General features: G+C 40.0%; 1 protein-coding gene across 2 annotated transcripts in view; it reads left to right on the top strand.

Annotated features, from left to right (window-relative positions):
* Positions 1 to 26,518, top strand: part of herc2 (HECT and RLD domain containing E3 ubiquitin protein ligase 2) — a 78,242-nt gene that overhangs the window by 19,669 nt on the left and 32,055 nt on the right. For both annotated transcript variants that reach the window (XM_028445436.1, XM_028445437.1), the window contains exons 5-37: positions 2,466 to 2,688; positions 5,519 to 5,619; positions 6,903 to 7,044; positions 8,866 to 8,970; positions 9,047 to 9,218; positions 9,303 to 9,476; positions 12,433 to 12,621; positions 12,703 to 12,854; positions 15,140 to 15,297; positions 15,406 to 15,519; positions 16,639 to 16,890; positions 16,972 to 17,165; positions 17,253 to 17,453; positions 17,574 to 17,802; positions 17,922 to 18,046; positions 20,373 to 20,551; positions 20,641 to 20,825; positions 20,909 to 21,064; positions 21,149 to 21,334; positions 21,996 to 22,172; positions 22,298 to 22,401; positions 23,013 to 23,163; positions 23,249 to 23,463; positions 23,557 to 23,689; positions 23,765 to 23,892; positions 24,101 to 24,296; positions 24,378 to 24,511; positions 24,733 to 24,906; positions 24,982 to 25,118; positions 25,259 to 25,410; positions 25,595 to 25,786; positions 25,961 to 26,148; positions 26,254 to 26,446. In XM_028445436.1, the coding sequence (XP_028301237.1) occupies positions 2,466 to 2,688; positions 5,519 to 5,619; positions 6,903 to 7,044; positions 8,866 to 8,970; positions 9,047 to 9,218; positions 9,303 to 9,476; positions 12,433 to 12,621; positions 12,703 to 12,854; positions 15,140 to 15,297; positions 15,406 to 15,519; positions 16,639 to 16,890; positions 16,972 to 17,165; positions 17,253 to 17,453; positions 17,574 to 17,802; positions 17,922 to 18,046; positions 20,373 to 20,551; positions 20,641 to 20,825; positions 20,909 to 21,064; positions 21,149 to 21,334; positions 21,996 to 22,172; positions 22,298 to 22,401; positions 23,013 to 23,163; positions 23,249 to 23,463; positions 23,557 to 23,689; positions 23,765 to 23,892; positions 24,101 to 24,296; positions 24,378 to 24,511; positions 24,733 to 24,906; positions 24,982 to 25,118; positions 25,259 to 25,410; positions 25,595 to 25,786; positions 25,961 to 26,148; positions 26,254 to 26,446 (5,511 nt within the window). The remainder of the gene's footprint in view (positions 1 to 2,465; positions 2,689 to 5,518; positions 5,620 to 6,902; positions 7,045 to 8,865; positions 8,971 to 9,046; positions 9,219 to 9,302; positions 9,477 to 12,432; positions 12,622 to 12,702; positions 12,855 to 15,139; positions 15,298 to 15,405; positions 15,520 to 16,638; positions 16,891 to 16,971; positions 17,166 to 17,252; positions 17,454 to 17,573; positions 17,803 to 17,921; positions 18,047 to 20,372; positions 20,552 to 20,640; positions 20,826 to 20,908; positions 21,065 to 21,148; positions 21,335 to 21,995; positions 22,173 to 22,297; positions 22,402 to 23,012; positions 23,164 to 23,248; positions 23,464 to 23,556; positions 23,690 to 23,764; positions 23,893 to 24,100; positions 24,297 to 24,377; positions 24,512 to 24,732; positions 24,907 to 24,981; positions 25,119 to 25,258; positions 25,411 to 25,594; positions 25,787 to 25,960; positions 26,149 to 26,253; positions 26,447 to 26,518) is intronic.

The following is a 26,518-nucleotide window of genomic DNA, read 5'->3' on the forward strand; positions in this document are numbered from 1 at the left end:
CAGTCCAGCGTTAGAAATGTTACCAGCCTTCTTTTATTATCATTACATAAAATATTATTTCCCTGTCACATGTCCAGGTGTGTGTTGTGGCCTTTTGCTCTGACTTCAAATTTACATGTGAAATGTATTTTCCAATATAAGACCCAGCAGCACACTGTCATGCTGTTATATATGGTTGCATATTTTTGGTCAGATTGTCATTGTGATTACTTTGTAAGCAGGAAAAGAAAAACCCTACAGGATTAAAGATGCACAAATAATAGTAACAGTTCACTCAGTCTCTTATGAAGTTCACTGTTTGCTGCAAATAATCTAATCTATAGGTCTGAGGTATATTTATAAAACAGTCTGAATGCTGTTGGCTAACTGGAAAAAAAACTTTCAAGAGTAACTAAACCCCAAACCCACTTGTTCTGCTAAATACATGTGTATTTGGATATTAAGTAGTGCTGTTGATTGATCCTAGTCCCACTCTTCACATTTTAGTATAATTTATACAGCAGATTAATTGCTAGAGAATAGTTCGCTTTGCTATAAAAGCATGAAATTTGGCACAGATACTCTCTAAGGGCCACTATTTTGGACACTCAAAAATTAAATATGCTATACAATGGTTATTATATAACCAAAAAATGCTCGGATTGGGTCAAACGAGGTGTCAGTACAAAAGTCTGGTCCTCCCTCCCGCTAGAGGCGTAACACTCAATCGCAGTGCAAAAAAATTGCGTATTTTGTAATAAATGTTGCACCAGCGGACGTGTTTTATTTCCGCGAGTCCGAATTGCGCCCGCAGGAGACCGCAGAAGTTTCCTGCACCAGTCGCTCATACTCCTGAGGTTACCCCTGGTGCAGGTAAACTCCAAACCTCCGCGGCCTTGGGAGGACCAGACCTTTCCGCTGACACCTCGTTTGACCAGATTCGAGCCTTTTTGGATTTTTTGAGGCGATTCAGTGTTTCGCCTCTAGCGGGCACAGACCTGACTTTACCCGGGGGGAGGCACATATTCGGACTTGGGCAGACCAGATCTTTCAACTCATTTTGGCCCAAATAATCATTGAATAGTAATGGCAGCCATCTTGACAAGATGGCCGGCATATTGAATTTTTGAGTGGCCAGCTCCTTTTTCCACAATAGTGGCCCTTAGAGAGTATCTATGCCAAATGTCACGCTTTTATACCAAAGTAAACGATTTTTTTTGCTAATCTGCTGCCCTCTCAGGGTTGAATGCCGACTATTACAATTTGATAATAATAATAATAATACACCATTTTTATATAGCGCTTTCTCATAGACACTCAAAGTCGCTTTACAGAATTAAGGCATTATTCTTTCACTCCACACTTAGTGGTGGTAAACTACTATTGTAGCCACTGCTGCCCTGGGGCAGACTGACAGAAGCGAGGCAGCCATAGTGCGCCATTGGCCCTTCTGACCACCACCAACACTCACTCACACACTACATTCATACTAGGCAATGTGGGTGAAGTGCCTTGCCCAAGGACACAATGACTGCCACCCCACTGTGGCACCTGGAATTCTCAGTGGTCTTCCATCCAACTACTAACCAGGCCCAGACCTGCTTAGCTTCCGAGATCTAACGAGATTGAGCAATGACAGGGGCTGGTATGGCCATTTAATTTTGCTATTGGCTGAGATGGATTATCGAGCGACATCAACTTCACTGTTGGCCCCGTCCCTCCTACAAATGCTGAGAGGAGGGAGGAGGGTTTCCTCCAATCACAACCCTGAGTGAGCATTCATTCACAGCCTCAATGTGGAACTCCTATGCTCTGTGTGAAGCAGCCTACTGCAGCGGTGATATTTTTGACTCTGTGCTTCTATAAAGAGCAGATTATCTGCTAATCAGAGGGTTCATCAAGCTATGCGTGTATGTACACACACATCATATGTGTATTCCCGTCTGGACAGACGTGTGTCTACGTCTTATTGCTGTGTGCGTGAGGTGGTGGGAGAGCAGGGCTGTTTGCCCCTGAGTGGTGTCTATAAGGCTGTGTATGAGATCCATGTCATGATTGTGCATGCATGTGATAGTAGTGACACATTTCAGCTGTGAACACACTGTGCAGAGTTGACTGGCTGCCTGACTGGGCGTGTCTTACTGCGTCAGGAGTAACGCCCACAATGAAGGCATTTTTTGAATGGTTGGAACAATGCTGCTCCTGTTACGCTTTGTTCCAGCTCCTTGTGACCCTGAACTTCTTTCTCTGGAAAGTACATGGGAAAGAATCTAAGAGTAAAGCTGTAAAAGTCTGACTTGAAAATGGGAAAGTTTTTTGATCACACAAAATTCAGTCTTGTCAGACATTGGAAAAAGCTATATCATAGTCTGCACGAGAAAATAGTGACTTTACTGTCATAAAATGCCTAATCCAATGTGTCCAAAACTGACCTTTGATTTACAGTGCTTATACTAATTTATTTTCCTCACTCTTTCAATTCACAGATGAGACTGAGTTGAAAGACTGCTTGATGGTGCTGGTTGATGACCAGCAGAAACTCTCTGCCCAAATGGCAAAGAGCACGCTGTCAGCCCAGCGACTACGCCAGCGTTTGGTCATCCTGGAGCGCTACCTTATCTCTCTGAGCCACAGCATGATGAATGAGCCAGACACCATCAGCTCGGAGGTGCCACCCAGCCCTCAACCTCCCACTGCTGACAATAAGAGGTAAGAAAACTGAGGCCCCGTCAGGCCAATAGATGGTGGTATGATTTTGCAATGAACCAAAATACGCAAACCCAAGTTAGAGTTTGTGTGCATCATTCTTTGGAATTAAACTGAATTTCTCCAACAAAGTGTTGATTTACTTCACCATCACTTAGATCATTGGCGATGTACTTCATGTCTGCACCAGATTCTGACCAATCACAGAGTTGCACTCCTACTAGCTATTTGAACAAACCTGGGGTCGGGCTGGATTTGTATCTTTTTATCACAGACTCTGGTTGGACTCGGGTTGGACGCTGTGCGGTGAATGAACGTCAGGTGATGTGTCAATAAGCACGAGATGACGCATAAATGTTTGCTGAGGAGGTGAATGGAGGCCGTCCTCTGGTTCATGAATAAACTGTTAGAAAATGCAGAAATGACTCGTTCTGGGTTATGCTGCATTAAACCACTACATAGCGTCTGTAGAATCACATGAAGCTGCTTATCATGTTTATAATGGTATGCAGAATGAGTGACGAATAAAGCTGAGTTATTAAAGAAACTTGGATGTGAATAGTGTGAGGCAGCAATGGGTTCAGGTTTAAAGAGAGATGGCTTTATTCTGGCTTCGGGCTGGGTCGGATCTAACTTTATAGGTCTGATTAAAGTTAGTCTCTGAGGCACTGCAGCTGCAGTGCACATGCCTGCGACACAGAATGTGTCGTTTGCCTGTTTACACGGAGATGGAGGGGGAAACGTTTTTAAAAAAAATTCACTCTGGAGCCCGTTTTTAAAAAGTTTGGTTTTCAAGCACCAAAACGCAGTTGCCATGTAAATGGGCCGTCAAAAGTATCTTTTATTGTAGTACTACTTGGTTTGTTGCAAATTATGGCATATGTGTTGACGCTGTAAATAATCTTATTATAGCAAATGTCTTTGGCTCAAAAAAATCGGCAGTCCGTATTGGTCATTGGCTCAGGCTGATAGAAAATAAATCGCTATCGGCATTGGTCCTAAAAAACCCATATCGGTCGATCCCTAGGAAGGACATCATGTCATATGTGGGGAATCTTCTCCCTCATGGTGGATCCTTCCTGATGGACTGAACTTATCGTTATTGTGATCAGAACAAATGTCTTTGCAAAGGGTAAAATGCCTTTACTCATCTAAGCGGGCAAAAATATTTCAGTTGGTTACACATACCTTTTTTAACTTTTTGGGCTTCTTTTATATGAAGTAGTATTTAGTTTTTGATCATGTTTTGCTACTTTTGCTTAGTCTTGGGGCAGTTTTCTAAGACCCTCAAAGGACACACACACTGAACAAACTTCGTGCTCGAGACTGCGACCAAAATGGTCGCATATGCGAGTACATTTTCAGTGTGTGCAAGTGAACATTTTAACTGGTCGCATCTGTGCGAGTCTGTATGGGTGACCTTATTTTGGATGGAGCGGCTGAGCGCTCCATCACGTCCAACAGAGTGCACCTCTCTCTCTCCGCGTTGCGGGTGAAGAGATGGTGCGCACTCACGCATTCTGGCTGCGGGTATTGCAACGGTGAATCCTTTCGAGTGTGCGCGGTCCGCAAACGGAGCCAGGCATAATGAGCCATTCAGTGCACGCTCACATTGAGGGCAACAGTAAAAAGGAAAAACATGTGATAAAGCGTACACACTCATCAGAATCAGCATCCAGGGGTCAGAACGGATGGACTATGATTCCAGGCCAGATGTTCAGCTGTGGTTCTCCCAGAGCAGGGGTCTGCAACCTGCGGTTCTGGGGCCTAATGTGGCCCTTTGACTCTTTTGCAATGGCTCCGAATCCCTTTAGCTTTAAAAAACTATTGAAATTAATAGTTATTTCTTTTTACAGAGGCTATTAATGGTTAATGACAAATAAAATCAATATATAACAATTTGTTAACCTAAAAATAAATCACGTTGTCTAATGACTCGGCACCTTCCTACTTCACCTCCTGCAACATCTACAGACCATTAACTTTCTTGCACCTGTGGCTAGCCTTAAGTTTTAAATCCCTGGTAAAATAACTAAACCAACAAAAACACTATTCTGGAAGAAAATAAATATTTTAACTAAAAAAATGTTCTTTATATAACATTGTGTTCATGTAAACTGAGATGTGTAAGTATTTGAAGATGCAAGATACTGTTTTATTTCTTGATGTCAATTTATTTTATTTTATTTTAAACTGTTTTTAAGTTTCCATTTATATGATCAGTATAAATCAAATCAAATTAAATCAAACATGTTTCTATATAATTTTAACTGTATATAATTTAATTCACTGTATTGTCTTCATTGAGAAGGTATTTTTCGGCTCCAGGTTAAATAGTTCCTTGTAAAGTAAAGGTTGCAGACCCCTGACCAGGGGAAGAGGGTTAGGAGACCCCACTATAAGAGCTGGACCCTCTGAATTTAATTCCATGGTGTGAAGCAATACAGGTGCTAAGTTATGCTAAGGTTAACGTAATTTAAGTACAATAAAAAAAAGAATACATGTAACCTGTTGTTATGCTTTGCTGTTATTTAATTTTTTTTGTTACGTCTACTTTTAAAGCTATATGAAATAAATTACATGTTATTTCAGCCACTGCTTGTTGCAGAAAAACATAATATTGTCACTAAAATCTGAAAACATTTTGCAAATATCTCAAGTTATTGTCAATCTTTACTTCATACAAAACTACGGTACGCTAGTTAACTATTCATAAGCATGCATGGCTATGCTGTATACTCTTTTAAGTCAAGGTTGGTCATGAGATGTGATTTTACTCGGTCAGTGTTAATCATTCTCCTTTTTTTTTCTTTTTTTTTTTTTTAAATTTCAGCTCTCGTCCAGTTGGTAAAGGGGTTGAAGGTTTGGCGCGAGTGGGCTCCAGGGCTGCGCTGTCTTTTGCCTTTGCTTTCCTGCGGAGGGCGTGGAGGTCAGGTAAGAAGGAGCAGGCATGTGAAGACGTTGTGGTTACAGAGCATTGCTTCACTGCTGTGGATAGATACACAATATTATGTTACGAGTTACTTGTAAATATGTCACTCAAGTATTTACTTGGTGTCGTCGGAGAATGTTTTGTAACATATAGGTCGATATGTTTTGACGGTTTTACTTTGAAACAAACGCATCCATTCAGAAGACATCTTCATCCAATAATATCTCATCTTCTCTCAACCCTCGCCATCCCCTTTTAACTAGGTCAGCTTGTCCTGGGATACATTGTTAATTTGTAACTTGGAGGCTTTCTATATAATGTTCCTAACAGTGCACCAAGAAAATTTAGTTTAAGGATTTACTTTATTGCTCACTGGTTACTTATCCCAATAACACTCATATTCAGTTGTTTTACAAATATTTGTTGAAGCAGTCTCTCAATACTTACTACCTTGATTTTGAACAGCTGTAAACTATTCAATATTTGGATAGATACCCTAGTTTGTGCAGATTGTCACCTTTGAGAGTTTCAGTTTCACTCAAAGTGTAGAAGCGACTCAGCACTTAATGGAGAGGAGGCACGTGAACTCTGGGACTTTAAGTTCTGGAAACCTTTTTTTAGATTAAATTTAACGCGTCAGGGTTTTCATTTCCAGATTTCAAATTAAAATGTGACTATTACACTGTCTTAACAAAGCAAGGAAATGGATTCCTCTTTTAAATCACACTATGAATGTATTACTGTTGGCTACTAGTTTACTTTACCATAAGGATCCACAGTTTTATACTTTTGAGCTTTCTAAACCTATTATTAATTGATACGACTAATAGAGCTGTATTTGTGTCCATCTCTATCTACATTGTTTATGAGTGGGTTTGTGTGTCCTCTCAGCAGGCCTTTGATTTGTAGTCTTTCTGTAATGTGAGACATACACACACACAATAAATGAACCCTATGGTATTCCTGGAATACACTGCAGGAACAGAAGGGTGTTTATTTTTGTTTCCTGTTGAGTCAACATGAATAAAGATGTGATGAACCCTTTTCGTTTATTAGAGACTATCATGGAGCCCACATGCATGAACAAAACATTTATTATAAAGGACATTGGTCCAGTAAGATTTCATTTGCCACAGTAAACTTTGGTTGTTGGAGTTTTTTTAAACACTTTGAATGCAATAATTACGTTTCGGTTATAAAGTAAAACTAATGTGGAAATTATTGTCTTGGCTGTGGTTATGGAGTGTATTCCAGTGTCTCAGAGTGCTGTTGTATGTTGGTGCAGGAGACGATGCCGACCTTTGCAGTGAACTTCTGCAGGAGTCTCTGGATGCCCTACGAGCTCTCCCAGAGGCCACGTTGTTTGATGAAGGAACTGTGTCGTCGGTGTGGCTGGAAGTTGTAGAAAGAGCCACAAAGTTCCTCAGGTTGGTTTCTCTTTGTGAATGAAGTAAAACATTTTTGTCTGCTTGTCCATGTTGTTTCGAAAGAATTTTAGCTTTGAATTCTCTTTATTTGGAAATTTAAAAAAAAAAACCACAAATAAAAATGTTTTAATTAATCCCACTTTTCATTTTGTAGATAATTAGCATTTGAACCTTTAGTAATTTTTGTAGTTAAAGACACAAAATTAAGTCCTACATATAATTGTGCTACGTAGTCGTTAAAATGATGACATTTTCTTGAAGATGTCTATTTTAAAGATATTCAGATTGTTTACAACCCTTTTTTCCTTCAAGTTTTGTTTAACTTAATTTGAAAACCAACAATGGAGGATTTTCATCCCAAATTACAGACCGCTCATCTGAAAGACTAATACCGGTATAAGTACACTTTACTAGTAGGAATGCGAGGTGATTTATGAGCTGCATATGCAATAAAAAGTACTTCAAACACACATGTGAGGGTCGACATGTTTGAGAAACTTTGACTAAGTGATTACTCAAGAAAGTGCACCATTCACGTAAAAAAAAAGGCATTGTTTTAAGGTGAATGCACATGGCTTCAACCTTGTTCAGCTGGAAAGCATGTTACAACTTAATACTGTGCCCACTTACATTTTCAGAGTCAGATTTCCCATTTCCTGCTATAAGCAATGTCAAAATAGGTCTCCAGTAATTTTACTGGATTATAACGTTGGAGGAACTGAGTGAAATGAAATTAAACTCTCAAAATTGAAATGCAACTAGGAGTGTTACTCTGGCCAACATGGTATGTGAACGCTGATTGGTTGCAATCTCCAAAATGGCAACGCTCACATATTAAGGGATATTAAGTGTAACTCCAAAGACATATCATTGGAACTATCATTTAAAGTGTATTCATGTGCTGATTTCAGATTTTGCCGAAGGTTTAAACGGGACATATTATGAAAAATCCACTTTTGCAGTATTTTTGATAACATATGAGGTAACTTGAGTATCCACCGGCACACAGAATGTGAAATAAATTTATCCAGTTGTTTTTCTGTGGTCTGTGTAAGTCTTACAAACACAGAGAAAATTGCTCTGTTTCAAATTTTGAGATTTGTGACGTCACAAGTCAAATTGAAAAAGAAAATCCTCTCCCCTCCGCTGGTAACTCCACCAATGCACTCCACCCACAACCTGATGAAAACGTTTGAGAAAGTCCGCCATTGTTTTTCTCGCGAGCGAAGGAGTGATGGCTACCGGTAAAACTAAATATAGCTGCTGCAGCTGCCGATCCTCCACAATGAACGTACACTGTAGTGTAAGCACTATTTGTTCATGCGGAGGTGTACTCTGCTCTTGTGACTCGACGCATTGACGAACCTATTATATCGCCTCGTATCGCTGATCTGACTTGTTTGTGACACAATCCGACGCAGTGGTTGGAGAAAACAAATTATCATCACCTTAAATGCACTATTCCTTTAGCTAGAAGAGCAGGGGAGGAGAAAGTGACTTAACAGCTTAACACTCCGGTGAGAGTTTGAATGACTGCTGCTGTTGAGATCACTTGTCACCCTGTAAAAGAGCGAGACATGAAGTGAGTGTGCGTCTATAGACACACCCACTCTTGAATATGCATAAGTAGGCCTGATTTCAGAACTGCTCAGAAAGTGACTTTTCAGAGGCTAAAACTCTGGAAAACAGGCAAGTTTGGGAAAATAATCCTCAAATACTATGTTTTTGGGGTTCTTAGAACAAATGGAGATGGGTGAAAAATTGTAATGAAACTTGTGCAGCTGTTGCTTTTCTAATGTGAATGTGTAAATCTCATGTCAGTGATGTTCATGGGAGCGCCAGCACCAAAGGCAACATTCCTCTTCAGGACCAGCATCTGGCCCTGGCCATCCTGCTGGAGCTGGCTGTTCAAAGGGGGACTCTCAGGTAAAATGCACATCCTGATCATTTGCTGCTTTTCACTGCTTACTTGATTCTGACTTTCTTCATGCTGTCCTTCTAGCCAGCTCCTGTCTGCTGTTCTCCTGCTGTTGCGTCTGTGGGAGAACGGCACCAGAGAAATGGACAATGAGCGCTCCACACAGGGGACCAGCGCCCCTCTGCTGCCTCTGCTCCAGCGGTTTCACAACATACACGGCAGCAGAAAAGAGCCAGTTCCTGAAGAAGACGCAGAGGTTGTCCTTTACTCTCCCACTCCAAATCTATATGGATATGAAAATAGAAACACTGACTCTAATTTGTCTTCTTTGAATCTCCAGATTCTTTCAGGTCCTCTGAGTCCAAATGAGAACTTCCTGCGCTACCTTACCTTGCCTCAGGACAATGACCTTGCCATTGACCTTCGGCAAACAGCTGTGGTGATCATGGCTCATCTGGACCGTTTAGCATCTCCGTGCAGCCCCCCACACTGCAACTCTTCTTCATCACACAAGGTAAGAGTTTTCTGTTTGGTCACTGGTTTCAGCTCATTTTCAGCGTTAGGGTAACTAAATCTGTCCTTTAACGCGTAACATTTGTTGCATGCATGATATTCCCAACTAGCAAAAAAAACCTAACCACGTAAATGAGTGGTTGAAAACATGACTTTTCAATGAAAATGCCAATGTTAGGAAAATCTTACTAGATGTGCTACATCCTGAACAGCAATGGTTCCTAAACGGTGTGCCGCAGCACACTGGTGTGCCGTGAGGCAAGTCCAGAATCACAGAATCAACCAATGAAAACGGAATCCACTGCTCCTAAACCACCCGAAACCCTGTGTCTAAACTGCCAAAAAACTACACAAATCATCACTGACTCCTAAATACAGAGCCACCACTTTACTGTGTCTGTGAAGCTCCGTCCGTTTTTCTCATGCAGCGCTGCTCCATGAGAACATGAGCACTTGCTTTGAGTCAGAGCGTGTTAACAACATCTGATTTGTGCTACACAACATCCCTGGATAAAGTTGTTTGTTGCTGTGGATGAGACCATCCATTTGTTGTTGTTTAATTGTTACGGTCTGGAATGATGTCATCAGGATCATTTCAATTAGGTGAATTTAAATTAAGTTGATCAAAACCTAATCAATAAACCTGATCAGATCCAGTAAACCATTGATCCCTGAGTGGAAATTGCAATTGGGTAACATTAATGCTGTTCTCATACATCTTTATATGACATATAAATAATTAAAAAGGAGCGGTCAGAATAATCTATGTCACTACAATTTATCAATCCAATCCAATCCACTTTATTTATATAGCACATTTAAACAACAAAACGTTTCCAAAGTGCTGAACATGCGACCACAACAATAAAACCAAAACAATACAAATGAGCTCTGCCACTAAATGAGTATAAAACAATAAATAAAAATAAAACAGTTTAAAAGAATAAATATAAATAAAAACACATTAAAAACTATAAATAAGAATAAAACTCAATAACATAAAATAAAAGACACAGAGGACCACACAACTTACGCTTTGCTAAAAGCCAGAGAATAAAAGTGAGTTTTGAGACGAGATTTAAAACACTCCACGGTGGGGGCCGTACGGATGTGGAGGGGCAGAGCGTTCCACAGCTTAGGGCCGACAACGGAAAACGCTCTGTCCCCTTTAGTGTTACGGTTCCCCTTCGGAACCACGAGCTGGAGCTGGCCCTCAGACCTCAAAGCGCGCGGGGGTCGGTAAATTTGGATGAGGTCTGTGATATACTGAGGGGCCAGTCCATTCCAAGCTTTAAAAACAAACAATAAAATTTTAAAATCAATTCTAAATTTAACAGGGAGCCAATGCAAAGAAGCAAGGATTGGGGTGATGTGTTCACGCTTTTTGGTCCCTGTTAAAAGTCGTGCCGCTGCGTTCTGGACTAACTGCAAGCGGTAAAGTGCCTTTTGGCTGATGCCCGAGTAAAGTGCGTTGCAGTAGTCCAGACGGCTTGAAATAAAAGCGTGCACGACTTGTTCAAAAAGATTAAATGATAAAAAAGGCTTAACTTTGGATAAAAGACGAAGATGATAAAAACCCGATTTTAAAACGCCATTGATCTGTTTATCAAATTTAAAATCACTGTCTATCTATTATATCTACCTTTTAATTTTATCTTTATTTTTGACATACAATTTTGGTAGAAAATCGTTTTAATATTAGTATTTATTTTGTTTTCTCACAGGAGGTAAAAACAAATATTTTATGAAAAGAATGATTTTCTAAAATAAAAAAGAAGACTGGACTAAAATGAAACTGATTTCATAGGGCCCTAATTATTGCAATATACAACTACACAATTTTTTTTAATGTACTACTTTGAATGCACTCATTTCATAATATCCCTAATTTATTTTTAAATAATATAGTTGTCTTTGTCACATTTTATTTGGCTTTTGTAAATAGTTATGCACATTTACAGATATTGTACATGATATGAGTGATGATAACATCTGTTATAAAGGCTATTATGCACAGTAGGTGTGCCTTCACATTTTTACTTGTCCTTTGGTGTGCCTTCGGCAAAAGTTTGGGAACCACTGCTGAAGAGTATGTTATTCAGAGATGATCAGCCATACGCTTTCACTTCTTCAGTCTGTGTTTTTCAACTTAACCTTGAGGTAACCAGTGCACGCCAGGAAAGGAGATGCTTGAAACCAAGATATTTGTGCTATGATGAACACTGGTATAGTCCAGGATATACGAGGGTGTACAGCCTGTACCCACTTATTTTTCAGTTTTTTTTTAGTCATTTATATCAAAATGCATGTTATTAGTCTGTGTGCCAGTATTAGTTTGGTAACTTCAGAATTCTTCCTCCCTGAGATCAAGCAGTAGAAATTGTGATAATGAGCAAACTATAGAAGAGTTGCATGTCAGAGTTTCTAAAACAGGCTGTTTTTCAGGGATTGCTTAAAAACAAGAGGAAAAAAATGAGTGTACCCACTTCTCCACAGACCACTAAACCTCAGAGGGAGTGATGTTAATGATTGTGATTAAGAAAAGATCCCACATATGTTTGAGTTAATTGTGCGCTGAAGATATTCCTATGTGTTGATAAAGGATTAAAATTACGTTGAAACACAAATTAGATTTTGTATTTCATATGATGAAAACATTAAAGATTTTTGAGGTTGATTCATGTTTCAGGTTCACTGCATCTACTATTTTTGTCTTTGAATGAAAGCTAGAGACTTTAGGGCTCATTTAAAATAATAACCCAGCCTTAGCAGCAAACAGCTCGTACAATACTGTCATTTCAGATAGAATACAAACAGCTATTGAAAAGATGAATTCTCTTAATGACTGCTGTGTTTTTTTAAGGTTATGGAATGTGGCATGTACTATGTTTTTGTGCATTTTCTGACCACAGCAAAGACTCTAAACCAAGGTGAATCTCTTGCTTATTTTGTTTCAGGGGACCTTACAGGAGCTGTTTGCCTGGGGCCTGATTGGTTGGAAGCTTTATGCCAACATTTCTGGACCTATTCAGTGTAAAGCCCTTTCTAGTCTTGGTGTCACTCAAATTGTGTGCTCAGAAAAAGGCTTCCTCATTCTGTCCAGCAGTGGCGCTGTTTACACTCAGAACTACAAAAGCACAACCCTGGTCAGTTGTGCTGAGAACAAAATGAAACGGCTCATTATTTTTGCCTGCTGAACATAAAATGACTGAATGATTCAATTTCAGGCTCCCATGCTAATCCATAGTTTGAGTGCCAGAAAGATTGTGAAGCTGGCAGCTCATCCTGACGGGCAGCACCACTTGGCATTGTCATCCAACGGGGAGGTGTTCTCTTGGGGCTGTGGTGATGGCGGACGCTTGGGGCATGGGGACACCACGTGAGATTATTACCTCCAATTATTGTTGCTCAGTAGACATCGAAAAATTGTTTTAAAATCTATTATTTTTTGTAATAAAGCTTAACCAAACCAGAACTACCATCCATAAGTGGTACATCCTATATGTGTATTGTATTACCTCCTGATTGGTGTCAACTGGTCTGGCTGTAGGACCTCCATCACACACAGAAAACAAGTCACAACCCAAACTATTTAGCTTACACAGGGTTCCTGCGGATCGTTAACTCATTTAGTGCCATTGACGTAATATTACGTCATCTCAAATCCAAACGCTCAGTGCCAGTGCTCAGGTTGGTAGGGTGTTCTACTGTGAATATCAGGCTTCTCTGTTGATGTAGTGACCAACTGGTGCCCTGAAGGTGGCAGCAGTGTATCTTTGGATAAGAGCCACTGATGCTACCATTAGCTAAGGAGGGAGAAGCAGGGGCGAGAGAGATTATGGTGCTACAAAGTGATATTGTGAAGTATCCAGCAGCTCACAGCCCCACATACTAACACAGAACATGTGTGGACCTGAGTGGATTATTGTTAATGTTGCGATCGGGAGATAAAACCATCAACTAACCGCACCAAACGGGTCAGCTCTGCCTGCCAGGAGGAAATTATGTGTGTGTGCTTGACGCGGGAGGGGAGCAGATACAAAATACAGTAAGGAAAACATTCAACTGTGAGCCAGATAGCAAAAATAATAGGTGACATGTTGGTGGTAGCAGCCCACCTTTGGATGAGAGATCACCTGTGATGGGCAGAGCTCAGAGGGAGAGGAAAGGAGTTTACGAGACAGAAAATGGTGTTACGAGAGTTGATGCTGAAGATTCCACCAGCTCACAGCAGCTCATACTCAACCAAAGCATGTGTTGAACTAAGTGGACTATTGAGAGTATGGCGATGGTGAGCGAAAACGATAAAAACAACAGGGCAAGCGGTGACACTCGGCATGTCCGGGATGAGGAGGAAGTTGTGTGTGTGGAGAATGACGGGGGAGAGACTTAGTGACCTAGATAGTAAAATAATAATAATGTTGCCATCAAAAGCCTGATCTCAGTGTTGTTTTTGTAGTTTTATAGATGGAAACCAATGTTGAGGTGTCCCTGAAGCAAAACAGAAAAAGCTGTTTTTCTCACCTTTTTGTCACAAACTGGTGATTTGTGTGAAACTTGCCTCTATTCAACTGCTGATTACAGAAGAACGAAACAAGCGAGAAACAAAATTATTTTTTTCTGATGAAATTAGAACCTTTGAGAATCTGGGTTCAGAATTCAGATTGCCATAGTATAAAATATTCTGTCTTTAAAAATCAGTCAAAATGCTCTAAAAAAGAAATTTTGAAAATGGCTGGCACTGAATGAGTTAAAAAGCCTTAAAAGTCATTAAATTTATGAATCTTCAAATAAGGCCTAATTGTCATTAAAATGTCTTGAATCAATGTTTCAAAAGTCTTAAATTTTAACACATAATACGTATGATTGCATGATTGTAATCAGTCTCACATTTCAAAATAAATGGTAACATTAATTTTTTAATAAATGTTAAAACAACATGGGAAAATGTAAAGATTTTTTTTAATGGTTTTTATTTTTTATATATTTGTTGTTTTATAGATTTCTGGCTATTTTTATGGTCATCTTGTGTTTTTGAAGTGATTTTGATTATTTTAGTTTTTTAGTTCAGTATTTTTGTGTGTTTACTTTGGGGACTGCCAGTTGCACGACTGCACTAGACACGAGGAAAAAATTACCCTAACCCTTAGTAATTATGTTCACTGTGAAGTTGGTCTTAAATTTAATTTGAAATGGCAATAAAAAGTCTTAAAAAGTCTTGAATTCAATTTAACTAAACCTTTAGGAACCCTGTTATAGAACGTTTGATGAAACACAAATCCATCATAACTTATTTATTTTTTAATCTCCATAACAATAGATACATACTTAAATACATTGTTTTTTTGTTTTTTAAAGTTTACAAATTGATGACACATTAATATTGTGTTTAAGTATGAAAAAACAGCGTTCAGCCATGACCCCCCCCCCGTTCATCTTTATTTTTCTTTCTGACAAATAATATATTCTTTATGACCTATCTTTAAGTTACCACCCATGTGTAGGATAATACCATTATTTATATTAAGTTCTTTAATGTGATGTGCTGCTAAATCTTGCTCTGATTGAAGGAAATTTAGAAAGTTTTTAGTTCCTAAACAGAAATATGACTTCAGGTTTTTTAATGCTTGATTCTGCTAATTGTTTATGTTGACTTGGTTCCAGATACCTCGAAGAGCCTACAGTGATCGCAGCCTTTAATGGGAAGCAGTCAGGAAAGCATGTGGTGCACATAGCTTGTGGGAGCACATACAGCGCAGCGATCACTGCTGAGGGAGAGCTCTACACATGGGGCAGAGGGAACTACGGTCGACTGGGCCACGGTGAGCTCCACCACTCTCACCCATGTGACGGAAACTAACTCGTGTTATAATCCAGTCTGAAGTTAGTGAAGCATTCAAAATACCTTTTCCTCTGACTGTGGGATTTAGGCTCTAGTGAGGACCAGACTACTCCTATGCTGGTGACGGCCCTGAAGGGGCTGAAGGTGGTGGATGTGGCCTGTGGAAGTGGTGATGCTCAAACACTGGCAGTGACAGAAAATGGTGAGAAAAGACCAAATACACCGACTGTATTTGAAATATTAGCAAACACCAGAAATCCTGTAGGTTCATCAAAGGAGTAAACTGCAAATACATTGCTGATTGGTGATGATAAAATGTCTTAAGTTTTACCGCATTAAAATCAAGGTAATTCATAGCTCATATGCAGAGGTGAAAGTGATGGATTACAAGTATTCACATTCCTGTAATGGAGTTGCTTTTATGGGTACTTGTACTTTTTTGAGTATATTTCTGAATCAGCAATTTGTAAATTAATTTGTTACATTTCTACACCAAACCGTTACTGAGTAAATTATTGTGAAACTACAAAAAATGAAATGACCAGACAACAATCAAATGCATCACATCATAGCTGACCAATCAGATTAAACGTAATAGACCCTGCCGAAACCGCAATGAATGACAGTTACTTTCTCTGTTCTAGAGTTCATAAATGTAGCTATACTTAGAGCCTGATCATTTTTTTTCATTTTGAATTGAATTCATTGGTGTTATTTTATTTGAAAAAGAATTGTACATTTTGACTAACCTTTTATTTTATACAAATGCCTTTATGGAAAATAAATTAAGTTCCAAATGTGATAGATTTGATCACTTTCTTTTTAAGTTTATACATGACATGTTTACTGTATACAAAGGAACCGTGGCAAGATTTATTACCAAAAATAAATGTGAGCTGCATTTAACTTGATTTTTTTTATGTATGACTTACTTGTACTTGTATTAGAGTACTATTTTAATCCAGTAACACTACTTTTACAAAAGTAGGATATACAGTATCGGTACTCTTTAAACCTCTGCTTAATGACAGAGTAAATACAATTTGGTGACAGTTTCCAACAATATATTAGACACAGCTTCACCGCAGCAACGCCAAGTGATGCCTGTCAAATATATCAATTGAAGTTCGTTTTCAATGAATAAATGCAAATAATTTCTCCTACAACACATTCCACATATTTTTTAAGACTTATCAAAACATGAGAGAATGACATTAAAATCTCTATATTTTATTTAAACGTTTATTCACTTGTTATTGTGTGTTTGGTTCTAAACACCATGATGAATTTCACCCTGTGCTGTTTCTGTTTGCCCACACAGGTCAGGTGTGGTCGTGGGGCGATGGAGATTATGGTAAACTGGGTCGAGGAGGCAGCGATGGCTGCAAAACACCCAAGCTGGTGGAGAAGCTGCAGGATCTGGACATTGTGAAGGTGTGCTGTGGCAGCCAGTTTTCTGTGGCCCTCACCAAGGAGGGCCAAGTGTATACGTGGGGGAAAGGTGACAACCAGCGTCTTGGCCACGGCACTGACGAGCATGTTCGCTACCCAAAGCTGCTCGACTCTCTGCAGGGTGAGTGAAGGATGCATATAGTTTGAAGTCTGCTTAATGTAGAAAACAAAGGTCCACTAACTGTCCTGTGTTTGGTACCAGGGAAGAAAGTTGTCGATTTTGCTGTGGGATCAACACACTGTCTCGCCCTTACTGATGATGGAGAAGTGCACAGCTGGGGCAGCAATGATAAGCTTCAACACTTTGACACACTCCTTTCAAACAAGAAGCAGCCCAAAGCTCTGCCAGGGCTAAACTCCAAGCACGTAGTGGGGATTTCCTGTGGGCCAGGGCAGGTGAGCTATCAATGTCTTTGCTTATTTATTTAATAAGGCATTAATACCAGTGGACACTTTGACACGTAGATTTGATCTCTCTTTCAGAGCTTCGCCTGGTCTTCTTGCTCAGAGTGGACTGTTGGGCAGCGTGTTCCCTTTGTGGTGGACGTTTGTCCCATGACCTTTGAGCAGCTGGACCTGCTTTTGCGGCAGGTGAGCGAGGGCATGGATGGCAGCTCAGACTGGCCCCCCCCACAGGAGAAGGAGTGTATGGTGGTCGCCACTCTCAATTTACTCAGGCTGCAGGTAGGCAGACATTTTGAAAGTAGCTTTCGACCCAAGAAGGATTGAACATTTTTCTGTCGTGTTGCCATTTTGCTAGTTTATGCAGTCTATTTAACTCTTAATCTCCATATTTTTCCCCAGCTTCATGCAGCCATCAGTAACCAGGTGGATCCAGAGGACCTCGGCTTGGGACTCGGCAGCGTACTGCTCAATAACTTAAAACAGACGGTGGTGATGTTGGCAAGCAATGCTGGTGTGTTAAACACTGTGCAGGCAGCTGCTCAAGCAGTTCTTCAGATTGGTTGGTCGGTGTTGCTTCCCACTGCAGAGGAAAGAGCAAGAGCACTGTCCTCACTACTGCCTAATGCAGGTGAATGATGTGAATAAAATCTTATAATACATGTCATAGGTTTATCTTGCATAAATAACACTGATAGGAGGCTCTGTATTAGAGGGGTCATTTTATTTTTAATGTTTTGCCCACCACAGCATCGGGAAATGACATGAGCGTGAGTCCTGGGCGCCGCTTCATGATCGACCTTTTGGTTAGCAGCCTAATGGCTGATGGAGGTTTAGAGTCTGCACTGAATGCTGCCATTACTGCAGAGATACAGGTCAGTGGTTAACTTGATCAACTATCGCTAATCCACTTGCTGTTTTAGAGAATGTATTCAGGTTTTTGTATTTTGAATACAAAAAGATTAATTTCATCCAGAAATGGATCTTTGACCTACTCGGAGGGAAACCTACAACACACAAACATTTAAACTCTGCATAGAAAGACTAGGTTACATGCAAACTCTCCCTCATGGTAAGGGTTTCCTGATTCAGTTTGACCAGGGGTCACCAATTTTTCTGAAACTGTGAGCTACTATATAGTTACTGTATAGTCCGAAGGGCTACCAGTTAGAAAAGCATGTCTTAAATACAACGTTTTGACTGTTTAGTTTTAGAGTTTAAGATAATAAGGAAGGCTAGCAGTAACTTAAAAAGGAAAGATATCGTAATTTATGCAATTGTTTCATTTTCATTACCTTTCATAGAAAATTATCATCTTCCCATTTTACTAGCTACAAACAAACATCTTTTAATTGATTGTATGACGTCTTGTATAATGTAACAAGTATGTCATTGTTTATGCAAATCCACCTTGCCTTTTTAAAAATACATCATATTATATATAAAATACTACACCAAATCTGCAGCACTTAAAGCATTGGTCACAAAGTTTCAGTTAAAATAAACATTGAAAGATGATTAATTTAACACAAACTTTATTATTGTATTATATTTTAGCAGTATTTAACATTACTAAGTACTAACTACATCTCTAATATGTATTTATCTTTGTGAGTTTGAATCCTGGAAAGTAAATCAGATAGATGGAGCTCATTGGTGACTAGCAGTGTTTGGATTAAATACGTTTTTTTTTTCAGTAACGGGGTAATCTAACAAATTACTTTTTACGCTGTTACAATGCAGTTAAAGTTACTGAACGTTAAATGTGGTGCGTTACATGTATTGATTGAATAAACTGTTTATCCGAAAGCATCCCTGGCTTCATACGCAGCTGTAGTGAGGAGGTGGGTTAAAAACAAGGAGAGCAATTATGATTGGCTAAGGCGGCGTCATGTTTCATGGTAGCCAATCAGAGCCAGTGTTTTTACACATGTGCCAGCACATGCGCCACACACACAACCACTACAGATTTGATGAAGCAGCAGAGATGGCGAGCGAAATAGCATTTTTTTTTTTTTTTGTACCAGTTATGGATGTAACGATTAATCGTAAGGCAGTTAAAAATCGATTCATAGGTACAGTACCACGGTTCACATCGATGCTCTGAAAATTGAATCGCAGTACTTTTTTTAAACAGCAGGGCGCTATATATATTAATCCTTCCAGGAGCGGACGTGATGGGCGGAATCTGCTACTATTTTTTTTCTGGCCGCCATTTACTGTTAAACGTGCTCATAAATGATTCTTTACTCCTTTAGCACTGAAAGAATATCTGTAATATTACGTGAATATCTGTAAAAGTCACGTTTTTGTATTAGCCCTGTCTGCTAGCATAGCTTCTCTTCTTCACTGGTGGAATAACTGCATGCCAACCGACCACTGGGTTATCAGCGCCCTCTGCTGGTCTAAACAAATATCTGACGTAAATACAGTAAAATGACAGTTTTTTTTTTTTTTTTTAAAGTCCAATTGTTAAGGCACAAAATACATTTTCAGTTGCACTTTTAAAAAGAAAAATATTTATTATGCAGTTTTGAATTGTTTACTATAGAACCAGAATTTAAATTAATAGGTTTCTTCTTCATTTGTATTATTCCTTTATGTATTTCATTCAAGATTTATTTTTAGTTAAATTGCATCATTTTGCATAGTTTATCAAGGGATTCTTTTGACAATGAAAAATAAAAGGAAAATAGTATAGTATTTTCCCCAAAAAAATAAAGGAATCTTTTTCAGTCATTTGTCAACATTCCCATTTTGTAAAATAAATCGTGAGAAAATCGTATTGTGAATGAATCGAATCGTATCGGGAGTTGAGTGAATCGTTACATCCCTAGTACCAGTAAAGCAAATAGTTACTTTCCTTGGTAATGAGTTACTAATTCAGTTACTAACTCAGTTACTTTTTGGATCAAATTACTTTTTTAAAGTAACGTTCCCAACACTGGTGACTAGAGCTGCTGAGGGCACCTCACATGGTCCAGGAGGGCCACCTGGGGCCCGTGGGCACCGTGTTGGTGACCCCTGAGTGAGACCGTAGTAGTTTGTAAAGATTTTTCCTTTTATTAGCATCAGTATTCAATAATCCAATGGATGTACTGCATCTTAAATGAAAAAATAAATATCTGAAAAGCAATACCAGTGGAATTTGGTGGTTTTCATTTTATCCCAGAAGTTTAAAAGCAATCTTTTCTCTGACAGGATATTGAAGCTAAGAAGGAGGCCCAGAAAGAGAAGGAAATAGATGAGCAGGAAGCTAACGCCTCCACAATGCACCGCTGTCGCACCATGCTGGACAAAGACCTCATCAACACAGGCATTTATGAGTCTGCTGGGAAACAAAGCCTGCCTCTAGTGCAGCTGGTACAGCAGCTTTTGAGGTACTTGGCTTCAACCCATCTCTCATTCCCAATACAAATTCACCCCCTGCTGTGTGCTACTACCCTTTTATTACATTTGCCACCTTCAGGAACATTGCATCCCAGACAATTGCCAGGCTGAAGGACAGTGCTCGCCGCATCTCTAATTATTTGGAAGCAGAGCATGTTAGCAAGGAGCGCTCTGCTTCTCTGGACCTTCTTTTGCGCTTCCAAAGGCTGCTTGTCAGCAAATTATACCTAGATTTTAATGGGTCAGAGAATGTCAATAGATACAGTAAGTTCCAAACATTTAGTCTTTTTCTCCATCTCCAGCTTTGGACATGTTGTGTTTGACTCATCTGGTGTTTGTTTTTTAAGATCCTGAACTTCTGGGTGTTGGCTCTTTGCTAAAAAAGTACATCGCTCTGTTGTGCACACACATTGGAGACATTCTGCCTGTTGCAACGAGCATTGCGTCCATGGGTCGCCGTCATTTTGCTGAGGTTTCTCGAGTCATTGAAGGAGATCTAACAGGTCAGTTTTCCTCCTCATTCCAGGTCTCAGTCTGATATCATTTTCAGGCAAGTATTTGATGTTTTGTCATCTCTTTTTTGCTAGGTGTTCTCCTACCCGAATTGGTTTTGTCCATTGTCCTCCTGCTCACCATCGATGCTGGAATGATGCAGGAGACTGGTTCCATCCCTCTCCTGGCAGGACTTCTAGAGCACTTGGACCGTTTCAACCACCTCGCCCCAGGACACGAGAGGGATGATAATGAGGATCTGGCCTGGCCAGGCATCATGGGTATTCTACCATCTGTTACTCATACATGACAACAGCTACATGGACACTAATAGGAAAAAACCTGGAGTGCCAATAATGCTTTGACCAAATGCAGTGAACAATCAAACTATTAAAAAAAAAAAAAAAAAAGTATTATTTTTTAAATCTTTAAAGTTTGTATGGTGATCTTGATAAAATTATATATATCATATTATGGATATAAATGAAACAATAGAATATTTTCCCATACTGTATCTAACTAATATTTCGGTGAACCTCTATATACAAACTCAAACTCCTAAAAGGAGTGAATAAAAGTTTTTATTCTCCAGGTTGGGCCTTAGAGATAAACAAATGGATGAACAATTATTTGTTCAGCTTAACCTCTTTATCTTGGTTTGAAGTTAATGACAAATTATAATTTTACTTTTGCCAATCATCAGATTTAGTTGATTAAATCACAATGGCTGTTCTTATCATCATATGTACAGTACAATTTATTTATTAGAATTTTTAATATTAGTAATAATAACAATAATAATAATAATTATTTACATTTATTATTTAATGTTATCCTCTTGCCACAAGGACAGATCTACCAAGCACCATCAGTTTCTAACTTTCATTCAGAGGAATGATCGCAGTTAATGATGTTATGTAATGTTTTATACTATGCTGCCAGGCTCATTCTTCACAGGACAGAGCACCAAAAACAATGAAGAGCTCTCACTTATCCGAAAAGCTGATCTTGAGAACCACAACAAAGATGGCGGCTTTTGGACGGTGATTGATGGAAAAGTGTACGACATCAAAGACTTTCAGGCGCAGTCCCAGTCTTTAACAGGAAACAGTATCTTGGGTGTGTTCTTATGATACAATTTTTCATTTCTTTATTTAAGAAAGCGCAATGAACAGACTTGGCTTTACCCTTTGCCCAAGTACAGTACTTATTTTGTAGTTTAACAAATCTCTTTGTTTTAATAGCCCACTTTGCTGGTGAAGACCCAGTGGTTGCTTTGGAAGCTGCCCTACAGCTGGAGGATACCAGGGAGTCAATGCAGGCCTTCTGTGTGGGACAGTACATGGAGGTATGACTTACCGCTATTTTTCTTTTTGAAAAAGAAAAAAACATGTCCGCAAAAGAAAACAAAACTCTAGGTTAAAAATGATAAATCTAGGGGTAAACAGGATTTTTTTGACTTAGCTAAAATTATCAGCAGATCCAATTGATGGATTGTATGATAGAGAAAATATTAAGGCTCAAATATAACTCGGGTGGACACCTGCAAAACGGAGTCTGCGCACTGACACTGACCTGCATTTCACCCGCCTGGTCAAACAGAGAACTGAGAGATGAACATAAGCTAAGAGGAGACACTGGCAGACGAGCTACGACAGTAGCGACACCTTTAAAACACGTCCCAGAAGTACAAGGTAAGCTAAGAATCATGGGACATGTAGGATTTTATTGGAAACTATTATGCGGCGGTGCGCCCAAATATGTTAGCTCTGAGGAGAGTAGCCAGTCTGCGTAGAGTTTGTTGTGTGCGGGGTCCGCCCGAGTATGTTTGAGCCTTTAGGATGGCAAGCTTTGAATGTGCCATGCAACCACTGAGTTATTCTCTAAGTACACAACATAGAAAGCAAACACTATTGTTTGTTGTTTTGTGCTGAATTTGTGGTCTCTTAACAATCCCAGCCAAACCAAGAGACAGTCACCACTCCAGACCTCAGCAGCCTGTCCTCCCCCCTCATCGACACTGAGAGGAACCTGGGACTACTGCTGGGTCTTCACGCCTCCTACCTGGCGAAGAGCACTCCCCTGTCCCCAATGGAGATTTATTGTGCCAGTGAGTGCCAGGATTTTAAACCAAACAAAATGAATACAAAATGAATTTGATGACAAGCCTAACTATGTTTAATCATCTTGGACAGAATGGCTCCAGTCCTCCATATTCTCTGGAGGTCTGCAGACCAGTCAGATCCATTACAACTACAATGAGGAAAAGGATGAAGACCACTGCAGCTCCCTGGGCCAAACCAATCCAGACAAAGCCAAACTTTACTCACGCAGGATTACGCTCAGTGACCACGCACAGCCTTTTCTACAGGCCATTGCTGACAACAACACTCAGGACCACACTGTGAAGGTGTGTCTAAGAGACAAAATGCTAGTATAGGTTTATTCTGAGTCGCAGGACGCTGAGGGATTGATGACATTGATGCTGTTTCTTCTGTTTTAGGACTTCTTATGCCAAATAGAGCGTTGTTGTAAGCAGTACCACCTTATTACACCTATTACCTTTCCTCCTGAGCACCCTGTGGAGGAAGTTGGCCGGCTGCTGCTCTGCTGCCTGCTTAAGCATCATGACCTTGGTACCTTTAAATGGACTTAACAATAACGACACTATTACATACCATGATCTGGTTGTAAACTTTTTCTTTCTTTAGGACATGTTGCTCTGTCACTTGTCAGCCAGTGTGCCTTGGATGTGGACCAGGGAAAACAGAGGTCCCTCCCTAAATCTGTGATTGATGTGTGCCGCATGGTCTACCAGGCTAAGTGCTCTTTAATCAAGGTACGTTCAAGGTATATTGCCGACATGAATCATAAAAGTGACTGCAATTCATTTTAAACTAAGTCAGATCACACAGGGAAAGAAAATGTATGCACGTACTAATGGTGCGATTAAATACACTAAAATTAGAATACACATTTCCCACACCTTGCCAATTTATTTATATAGATGAAATGAAAAAGAAAATAAAAAGCTGGTTTTATTTCAGACCCATCAAGAACAAGGTCGTTCCTACAAGGAGGTATGTGCCCCCGTTATTGAGCGTCTCCGCTTCTTGTTCAATGAGCTGCGCCCAGCTGTGAGCAACGACCTTTCCATAGTGTCCAAACTGAAGCTGCTGAGCTCTCAGCCACGCTGGAGGAGGATCGCCCAGAAACTCATTAGGGATCGCAGGAAAAAACAAGGTGTGGTAATTCAGTCCTGTTGCTTGAATATCATTCTGTGTATCTCTGTGGATTTAAATAATTCCTCCCTGTGTGTTTCAGTGCCTAAAAAGTCAGAGTCTGCTGACATCAAAGAGCCAAAGTTGGAGAATGAAGGGACCAATGAAGAAGAACGTAATGTTCACATCAGCACCATACCCGCTGGTAGAAAATCACCCACTGGCAAAACATCCAAGGTAATTGTTCTTGGATGTGTCATTGAAAACTCCTGTGTAAAAATATATTTGTGATGTGTTCTTTTTTACATTCCTGAGATTACCTTAATTTTCCTAACTGAAAAAAGCAATAATAATGACACAGTAAAAGAAAAAAAAGATGACTATCTGGTGCTAGTTATTTATTAATTTTCCCTAACAGCAAGTGAAAAAATAATCATTTTTTAATTCTTTATTTGCAGCAGGACAAGTGGCACCCACTCCTTAACACAGTAGTAGTACAGAAGTATCGCTGGCTGAAACACAGTGTTCAGGGTCCTTTTTCTCAGTCTAGCCTTATGGCTACCATTGTGGAGTTTGCTCTGAAGGAGGAGCCACTGGATGTAGAGAAAATGAGGAAGTGTCTTCTCAAGCAGGTGAGAGTTGGTGTAGTGAAGAGGTTAAATCGAGTTTGGTAAGAAGTATCAGTCACATGTTTTGTTCCATCTCAGCTGGAGAGAGCTGAGGTGAGGCTGGAGGGCATCGACACCATGCTGAAGCTGGCTTCCAAAAGCTTCTTGCTGCCCTCTGTGCAGTATGCAATGCTTTGTGGCTGGCAGAGAGTCATACCAGAAGGGACAGTCATCGGGTAAAAAAAGCTACATTTATACACATCATTAAATTGTGTTGCACAAAAATCCATGCAATGATATTTTTGTATCCGACTTTCTTTATGTAATTTATTATAATCAGCATAATTTCATTGGAATTATTCCCTTTGTTCCTCAGAGAGCCCCTATCTGACTGCCTGAAGGATGTGGATCTGATTCCTCCCTTTAACCGTATGCTTTTAGAAGTAACCTTTGGAAAGTTATACTCCTGGGCTATTCAGAACATTCGCAACATCCTGTTAGAGGCCAGCGCTCGCTTTAAAGAGCTCGGTGAGGGAATTATGTCGTTTTGTACTGCTGTTCAGCCTGAAAAAAATATTTCTTTTGTATTTTCACCTTTACTTACTCCACATACATAAAATAAGAATGGATTTAGTCATATTCTTGCAGTTTAGTGTTACCTTGTTCCTACTGTACACAAATAACCCTGTAGTCCACCTGCTCATGTGACCAGGGATTCAGCCCGTGCCACTGCAGACGATCACCAATGAGAATCCAGCAGGACCGAGCCTCGGAACCATTCCCCAGGCACGCTTCCTCCTGGCTATGATCCACATGTTGTCCCTGAAGCACGGGTCCAACAGCCTGAGTCTTCTGCTAAATTCTGGCGCACTAGCCCTGATGCAGAGTATTCTTCGGCTCATAGGTGAATACTGCAGTCTCTTGTAAATCAGAATTAACCAGTCTGCTTATTAAAAATGATAATACAACAAAAAAAGAGGCCGGTCACTTCATTAGGCTACAGAATTGAGTTACGTATGTCTACAGGTGGGGAATTGTTAACATGGATGACTGAGGGAGTTTTCTGTCCATCTTTTAGGCCCCAGCACAGACAGTATTGAGGAGGACCTGGGCTCCTGTGCACATGGAAGCTCAGCCACTGTGCTGGAAGAGTCTAGAAAAGAGGCCGCCCCCACCCCCTTACCTGCCTCAGGTCCTGAGCTGGCTGCCTTAATGAAGATTGGCACTAGGGTCATGAGGGGAGTGGACTGGAAATGGGGAGATCAGGTAACTTATTCACATTCATCTTAAGACATTTTGTATTCCAAAATGAAAGTAGAAGCATTCTGAGGCACAGTGATAAAAACTTAGCCATGTGCATTATTTGTCCAGGATGGTCCAGCTCCTGGGCTTGGCAGGGTTATTGGGGAGCTGGGTGAGGATGGCTGGATCCGTGTTCAATGGGATACAAGCAGCACCAACTCCTACAGGATGGGCAAAGAGGGGAAATATGACCTTAAGCTTGCAGAGCCACCTCCAGCCGCTCAGCCACCTGCTGAGGACTCAGACACAGAGGATGACATTGGTCAGTCTAGTACAGCTGAATAAAAATGTAAATAAAGTTTTATCATTACTCTAAACTGTTTTTTTGTTTCAA

The sequence above is a fragment of the Gouania willdenowi genome, chromosome 4 (genome assembly GCF_900634775.1).
Source record: "Gouania willdenowi chromosome 4, fGouWil2.1, whole genome shotgun sequence".
Classification (NCBI taxonomy): Eukaryota; Metazoa; Chordata; class Actinopteri; order Blenniiformes; family Gobiesocidae; genus Gouania; species Gouania willdenowi.